The sequence below is a fragment of the Clupea harengus genome, chromosome 20 (assembly GCF_900700415.2).
Source record: "Clupea harengus chromosome 20, Ch_v2.0.2, whole genome shotgun sequence".
NCBI classification, from domain to species: Eukaryota; Metazoa; Chordata; class Actinopteri; order Clupeiformes; family Clupeidae; genus Clupea; species Clupea harengus.
Genome location: NC_045171.1, coordinates 20,835,275 through 20,843,668, shown reverse-complemented (window position 1 = coordinate 20,843,668; position 8,394 = coordinate 20,835,275). Strand labels below are relative to the sequence as shown.

Genomic DNA, 8,394 nt, shown 5'->3' with positions numbered 1-8,394 from the left:
ATGTCATGGTTAGTTACTTACTTACTTACTTTGACTTTGACGAGTTGTCGTAGCTTCAGCCATCTTGAGGAGCTTGCGTCTGCGTAACTTGGCAACGTAACGTCACACAAGTGCAAGCCAAGTTCTCGAGTATGAAGAGAAGCGCCGCTATTGGCCCAGGTCCATTCTCGTTCCGCGGCTGGATTGGATACTGAGAATGGATTTGAAAGGCGAGGATTGGCCGACGAGACCCGAGCGGTCCTGCTCCAAGTAGGGCTGATTAACTGAAACACGGAGCTGCCGGTAGCCCTGCCCGTTGGAAACAGCATGTGAACCAAACCACTTTGAGGAATAGGGGGAACATGATTTTTCAACACTTAAAAACACATATTTTTTTACGTCTATAATTAGCACCGCTTGTGTCGTCGTATTTTTATTTAAAAAAAAAAAATTAAATTTTTTTTTTTTTATCGATTGGAACTTCGTAAATGGAGTTTAGAAAAAAACGTCTTCTTTACATGTTCTTAATTAAATTTTTTTTTTTTTATCGATTGGAACTTCGTAAATGGAGTTTAGAAAAAAACGTCTTCTTTACATGTTCTTACTGCGTTCGAGAATGAGATAAATCTCTTTACATATCGTGTATCATAGCGGCAGCGACAGGGGACAGAGGAGGAAACAGTCTGACAATCTGACCGTGTAGGCTACTGGGATGATTAACTGAAACACGGAGCTGCCAGTAGCCCTGCCCGTTGGAAACAGCATGTGAACCAAACCACTTTGAGGAATAGGGGGAACATGATTTTTCAACACTTAAAAACACATTTTTTTTACGTCTATAATTAGCACCGCTTGTGTCGTCGTATTTTTTTTTAGTTTTCAATGATTGTTGGGGGGGACAACTTTATGGTAGGGGGGGACACGACCCCCCCGTCCCCCCCGGGATCTCCGCCTATGCCCTCATGCCTACTTTGGATATATCTTCAAACATTTGAGGTTGGCCAATTTCCTGTTAGAGGTAATCGCAGGAGTGAACAGATCTGAAGAGTGTCTGGTGTCAGCGCATTAGTTTCAAACCAAGTCAAGGAGACACTAAGCAAAATGCCTCTAAGGAAGGTTTGTTCCTTTAGACTAAATATGCTGAAAAATGTATTCATATTCGCCTTGATGGCTTTTTTCCCTTTTTTTATGGAGGAGCTCAAAGAATACGTGCTACAACACTGATCAGCCGCACGAGGCCGGTGCTTTACTTACCAGTGACCTGGGAGAATTATTGACCTGCTCAGCAATAATCCGAGGGGACATGGAAGGACTTAATAAGGAGGATCTCAGCAGACTTCTGAAGAAGAAAAAACATGAAGGTTTGCCAGAGTCTTTCTATCTCAATTCAACAAAGGATTGCAGTGCTTACATCAAAGACAGGGGCTTTCTAACCGTAGCCCTCAGTGAAGAAGAGAGGGACTTTCCTATTGCCTATTCAATGGTGATCCATGAGAAGATCGAGATGTTTGAGAGGCTCCTCAGAGCTGTGTACACACCACAGAATGTGTACTGTGTGCATGTGGACAAGAAGTCTCCAGAAAACTTCATGAGGGCTGTGGAAGCCATTGTTTCTTGTTTTCCAAATGTGTTTGTGGCAAGCAAACAGGAGAGGTTGTTTATGCCTCTTGGTCTCGAGTCCAAGCTGACCTGAACTGCATGAATGATCTGATGGACTCGACTGTCGAGTGGAAGTACCTTATCAATACCTGTGGAACTGACTTCCCCATCAAAACCAACACAGAGATGGTGCGAGCACTAAAAGTGCTAAATGGACAGAACAGCCTAGAGTCTGAGGCAACTCCTGGGCACAAGAAAGCTCGCTGGGAATACCACCATAATGTCACTGAGTCTGGTGTCATTCGGACTGGCATTAAGAAGAGCCCCCCTCCCATCAGTACCCCAATGTTCTCTGGAAATGCTTACTTTGTGCTGTCGAGAGAGTTTGTGGAGCACTTGTTTAAAAACCCAGAGGCTAAAGCTTTGATTGAGTGGGAGAAGGACACATACAGTCCAGATGAGCACCTTTGGGCAACTCTTCAGCGAATGCCAGGTATGCCAGGGTCCAGCCCTCCCAACAACAAATACGACATGTCAGACATGAACTCCATAGCCCGTCTAGTGAAGTGGATTCATCATGAAGGAGATGTAAGGAGGGGGGCATCTTATCCCCCATGCAATGGAGGATACATAAGAGCAGTGTGTGTGTATGGTGCCGGTGATCTCAACTGGATTCTCAGGCATCAGCATCTTTTTGCCAACAAATTTGACCCAGAAGTCGATGACAATGCACTTAAGTGCCTCGAGCATTACTTACGCTATAAAACTTTAACTGGTCAATCACTTCAGTCTGCTGAAAAATCACACATAATGAAAAGGTAATTCATCATTCTACCAGAATTATGTATGTGTATTTATTTGGTCTATACGTAATTGCTTGAAAATAAGTATATAAACTACTTTATAGCCTACATGTGATGCACTTTGGCGCCTATGAAGCGGAGCTGCGTGCGCAACCTGGGCTGAGTGTGACATTGATGAGCGGTGCGCCTCCGCGCCTTGCGCTGAAAAGTTGAGAATATTTCAACTTTTAAGCGCACCTATAAAACGCTAGAAAGAGACGACGCGCGGCGGATAAAAGGCGCACACGATAGGCGCGCCGTACCATAGGAAACAATGGTTTTCCTATAGCGTCACATTTTTAGAAACGCGTTTGGTGTGTTTCGGCCCTCTCCAAGTACAGCGTCAGGTGTCGCTCGACGGGCCCATCCTCAATCTCAGTACAGCGTCAAATTTTCTCGAATTTGCTCATGTTCAAATACGTGCTGTTTTCAAATCATCGGGAGTATCAAATTATATATATACAGTAGCCTACACTTGAAAAGGCAAACTTATCTCAGTCATGGTTGTTATTATGTTTTGGGGAAAAGTAGCAATTTATAACAAAATCATATGTTTATCCTACATACACTATAGAAACTATCAAAAAACGATTCAATTAAATTAATAATTTTCTTTGGTATTTTTGTGATTAGCAATGATGATTGCTGGGTAATATGTATGTTGTTGTCCAGATTCAGGTCTCTATTTGATCATGTGACAATACAATACTATAGTTAAACCAATTCGTTTGAGCACATTCATTAAGCACAGCACAACTACTACTCGTAACAATGCCTTTTAAGCACAAGAGTGGAAGTAGAAAAGGGCAAGAGAAAAAAGAACAGGAGGAGCTCCATGCAACAGGTAACCTACGGCTATTGTGATAGATATACATTTCAAGACAAGTTATAGCCTACATACATTATGGTAGGGCAGGATTACTAGGCTACAAGTTGGGTAAATAGTGGTCGCTATTATCATTACTTTCTAACATTTTTTACGGTAAGAAATGTTCCTGCTGAGAGTCAAACAAGACTTAGTTCATTGTGTACACACCCATCGCTTCTGAAATATGTAAGGTTGATTCATTAAACACTATATCGATAACAAACACCTTTGATTAGCGTTTTCTTTAGACGCGGTTGCGGAAGTAGGGAACGATACGATTTTTTTTTATTTCATTTTTTTTTTAGCGTTCACTAGGGGGGCCCGTCATAATATCTTGCACCTGGGCCCGTCGTTACGCCACTGGACAGACTGTTACATGTTTATCCTTCCCGTTGGCAGTTCCGAGACTGTGGCTAAGCAAAGACAAAACTGAAGTAATACTTTTTGGTAAAAAGGAGGAAAGATGTAGGATTTTTCTGAACAAAAAAGGACAAAGAAAAGGATACTGTCAGAAATCTTGGTGTCCTCATAGACAGTGATCTAAATTTTAACAGCCAAATGAAAGAAATTACTAAATCTGCGTTCTACCATCTCAAAAACATTGCCAAACGTAGGGGTTTTATGTCAAAAGATGACTTGGAAAAATGAATTCATGCCTTTATCTCCAGTAGGGTTGATTACTGCAATGGGCTGTTCACAGGCCTTCCTTAAAAAAAACTTGATACAAAATGCAGCAGCCAGAGTTCTTACAAAAACAAAAAGAACTGACCACATAACCCCTATACTGAAATACCTGCCAGTAAGTTACAGGATTGACTTTTCAAGTCACTTAATGGGATAGGGCCAAAGTATCTATGACATGTTTCAGCAGTACGTACCACTGAGATCTCTCAGATCGCAGCAGAAATATTTATTAGTAAAACCCACTGTCCGAACTAAACAGGGTGAAGCAGCACTCAGCCACTATGCGGTCCACCTCTGGAACCAACTTCCAGAAGACGCTCTACTATTTTCAGTTTTTTCAGTTTTAAATCTAGACTAAAGACCAAACTTTTCTCAGATGCCTTCTGCTGGCTATGAACAGTTCCTTGAAGCATTATTGCTTACTGTAGTAGATTTTTATTATTCTTTTTTTATGCTTTTATTTCCTATCTTTTACTGTTTTTATGCCTTAATGTTCTCATGCTTTTATTTCCTATCATTTACTGTTTTTATGACCATGTACTGACCTTTTGCTTTTATGTGAAGCACATTGTATTGCCATTGTGCAGCACATTGAATTACCACGGTGTATGAAATGTGCTATATAAATAAACTTGCCTTGCCTTGTGGCGATTATTAAACGCGGCAATGTGAAACGTCACTACGAGACGAAGCACACATCTTTTGAGCACACCTACCCTATCATATTTTGGAACCAAAATCCTATAGAAATCCTATTGGATTGGAAATAAATGCTATGGGATTTTATCATTCCTATAGGATTGTATTTCCTATTGGAGTTTTGAAAAAAGAAATTCCGACTCCTATAGATAAAAAAGACTTGTATGAAATAACAACACAATACAAAGGGAATTGTACATTTACATTTCAATATTTAATAAATACACACATAGTGTTTAAATAAATAAATAAAGTTTGTATCATGCATGTGCACGTGTGTTACTTCTTCTGCCCATGAGTTTTTCTTCTCCCCATGTTGGTTTCGTATGCACATTCAATTCAATTCAATTTATTTATAAATATTTTATTCAAAATAGCGCCAAAACACTAAAATGATCTCAATGCGCTTTACAGAGCCCCCGCGTCTGTGAGATGGTTTGTTTTACAACCCCAGGGTGCACTGCAAACAGAAACAAAAGAAAAGCGTACATGATGAGATTACTATATTTGGGCATATCGGTTACCAACCTCCCATTCGTGGCATACTCCTTAATTAAGAACTCTTAACTCTTTAAGTTATCTTCACAGACTGAAATGTAGCCTGTGTCATGCCGATCAAGGCATCCATACCCTAGGTGGCATTTTAAACAAATAGGGCTTTTCCCCTTCCGAATATTTCTGTTTAAAATCTCTGGTGGAGTTTATCAGAGATAATTCATATTTAGATGTGAGTCATAGTAGAGTTAGTTGCATGATATGATATGTTGTTTTTACCACAGTACAAGCTTCACTCCGCAACTTTAGGGGGAGCGCAGTAACAAAAAATACCTATTCTCGTATAATGGGGCTGATGTTCCAAAACAGCGTCCAATGATCACTAAATTTGTCTGACATTTCACGTCATAAATTCACATGTCATAAATACAATCTCCTATTTAAAAAAATAAATTAATAAAAAATGTTCGGAACAAAAAGCCGCATTAATAATTTTCACGGAGAATATCCCCGTAAGTGGACTGCAAACAGACTGTAGAAAGTATGATAAGTATTAGCGTTTGGTATACTTCTGCAGACACGGTCTGCGCACGTTTTGTCATTCGCACAATCCATACGCACTATCCGTGCTGAAGCATACTGTGTCCAGACACATAGACATACATAGGTAATAGGTCTATATGTCTATGTCCATACGGACATGTGCGTATTGACTGCGGATATGCGAAACTGATCGTGCGGTAGTTCGCATGCGCTCTGTACAATACGTTCGTAGTGCGCACGCGCTCAGCTTGTCAGTATCTGCTTGTCAGCAACAGCACAAAAAAACCTGTGTATTTGGGACACGTCCGTATTGCGCAAAGCCGTGTCCGCAGAAGTCTAAAAACTACGCGTTCGAGGTGTCCGTAGCTGTAGTACCGAGTATGATCCCATACTACAAGGGCACCAACTGCGCATGCCCTGGAAACCAAAATGGACGCAGAATTTGAAGAGAGGCTGTGTGAAGAGGTCCGTCGCTACCCGCACCTGTACAATTCGTCTCTAAAACTATATAAAGACAACCAAGTGTGCAATAATTCGTGGAGGGAAATTGCCCAGACTTTGGGAAAAGAAGAAGGTGTGTGTCGTCATAAATGGAAATATTTAAGAGACAGGTTCGTGAAGGCAAGGAAGAAGTTGAAGGGAAGAACCGCTGAAGCAGGCGGGAATGTTTCCGTTCCCCGGATCTTCTCCCTCCTGAGCTGGCTCTCCGACTTCGTCAGACACCGCGACCGGAACAGACACCAGCTTTCCAGCAGAGGTGATTTGAATCCCATTTGAAGTTTGAAGTTACGCCTGTTATGTTAGGGTTATGATGAGTAACTTTGGGTAAATGTCCTGTCCCTGGAGACCCCTTTCGTTTGGATGTTTTAGCTTTTATGGACTCAAATATCCTCCATGCAAATCTACAGTTTAAACAGGCGATATTTGGTTTGTAGATTCTAAAATAACCAGATAATGACAACGTTCTAGTTATAAGCCAAGCAAGACGACTGTCCCAAAAACAAACTCCCCAAAACACTGTCAGGAATAAATGCAGCACTTCACAGGTCAAAATAGCAGTATCACCTCATATGACCTCTATATTTAGGTTAAATGAGGTGAATCTCGCTATACTATATGATTATATGTATTTGCATAAGACTATATGATTATATAGTATTATTATTTAAATCAATTAATAGATTAGATTAATTGAGAATTAAATGAACATTTCTGTCCTAAATGACTTCAGCCAGACAAAATGAACATCTGCAGTAGTATACTGGTGATGCACAAAACTAATTTCACTTCCCCAGGGAACACTATTCCATCACCGCCACCAGTGACGTCATCACCGCCCCCCACAGCAGCGCCCCAGTCCCCTCTCAGCACGTCCTCCTCAGCGTCCACAAGCGTCTGCTTCTCCCCCACCACGACCCGGAAGAGGAAGTCCCACCCAACGCCCGCCGAGGACGCTGTCCTCCGCCTGCTCCAGCAGATCGACGAGGCCAAGGCCAGCCAGAGGGAGGAGCACCGCTTTGGGATGATGGTTGCGGACATGTTGGCCAAACTTCCGGTCTGTGAGCGCATGGAGGCCCAGTTCGAAATCTACCAGCTGCTTTATCAGAAGCAGAAAAGGGTATTTGAAAAGGACAAGCCTATAATCGGCCAGTTGTAATATACAATTACATGAAACTGCTTTGTAAATAAATGCTTTTTCTTTGTTTTGTAAATAAAAGATTTATTGTGTTCTATATTTGTTATTTACCTGTTTTTTTTATCTTCTGTACTGTTTTAAAAATGTGAAAACTTTAAGGAAAGATAAACCACTAAAAATAATTATTGTTTACATCTTCAAATTCACTATGCAAGTGTCACAAGCAGCATAGTTACTGAAATCCAAATACAACAAGAAATAGAAATTAGATGTTCACATCCTGTACTTGAGAAAAAGTACTGAAATACTCAAAAGCAACAAAACATATTTTATAAGCCCTTTGTAAGCATTGTATGAGATTGCTAAGAATGTGACAAATGTTTGTCTCGTGGCCCTAGGGTTGGGGGGTGAACCACAACAAACTGACCTATCTAAGCTACTTAAAGGAGCAAAGGCTCTTGATGACCTGCGATGAACATGGAGAATCAGGTTTAATGACATTTGTGCTGTGAAAGTGTGTGTGTGTGTGTGAGGACGTGGGGATTAAGCCTGAACCAGGTGTTTATGAAGGTCATTCACTGGGTTTCAGGAGATACCTGGAAGTCCTCATACATCTGTGAGGGCGGTGATCACATCATTCATGATGTGATGTAGTAATTTCCTCTCAGGCGGTGTCAACACACTGAAATGATATCTAGCCACATAATAGAGTGAGTCTGACTGTGTCTGTGCCCCAACAGTGCCGGTGTGACCACCTACTCACAGACTGAGGCAACTCAGTGTGCAATCATTTCAAATATGTAACTCAGTGTGAAATCAAATCAAATGTATAACTCAGTGTGAAATCATTTCAAATATGTAACTCAGTGTGAAATCAAATACGTAAAGCAATGCGTAGTGAAGAATAGCGTAAGGATAAATATAACCAGCCCAGTGTAGAAACCAATCCCCTCCTTTCTGAGTGCACCACTGATGTCATGCAGTCACTCCACTAACCACAAGGGGGCAGCATAGCGCATCACAGCGCCAGCAGCAGTTCTTCCGTGTCT

The 8,394-nt window shown here is 41.2% G+C and overlaps 2 protein-coding genes across 2 annotated transcripts; both read left to right on the top strand.

Annotated features, from left to right (window-relative positions):
• The first annotated feature begins 1,187 nt into the window (after nucleotides 1-1,187).
• LOC105907211 (beta-1,3-galactosyl-O-glycosyl-glycoprotein beta-1,6-N-acetylglucosaminyltransferase 3-like) lies at nucleotides 1,188-2,943 on the top strand. Its single transcript, XM_012835499.3, is given in 2 exon segments — nucleotides 1,188-1,628; nucleotides 1,631-2,943. Coding segments are annotated over 2 exon segments (1,116 nt in total). The 5' UTR covers nucleotides 1,188-1,282; the 3' UTR covers nucleotides 2,401-2,943.
• A 3,087-nt stretch (nucleotides 2,944-6,030) lies between these two features.
• Nucleotides 6,031-7,442, top strand: LOC105907210 (transcription factor Adf-1-like). The gene is made up of 2 exons (XM_012835498.3): nucleotides 6,031-6,466; nucleotides 7,005-7,442. Exons 1-2 carry the CDS (start codon nucleotides 6,139-6,141, stop codon nucleotides 7,364-7,366), a joined length of 690 nt encoding a protein of 229 aa, XP_012690952.1. The 5' UTR covers nucleotides 6,031-6,138; the 3' UTR covers nucleotides 7,367-7,442.
• The last annotated feature ends 952 nt before the right edge of the window (nucleotides 7,443-8,394 follow it).

Bases quoted from the DNA above. Each gene is read 5' to 3' on its own strand.
- LOC105907210 (XM_012835498.3), top strand. From the start codon at position 6,139: ATGGACGCAGAATTTGAAGAGAGGCTGTGTGAAGAGGTCCGTCGCTAC. The intron at 6,467-7,004 runs GTGATTTGAATC...TCACTTCCCCAG, and splicing joins ACACCAGCTTTCCAGCAGAG to GGAACACTATTCCATCACCG.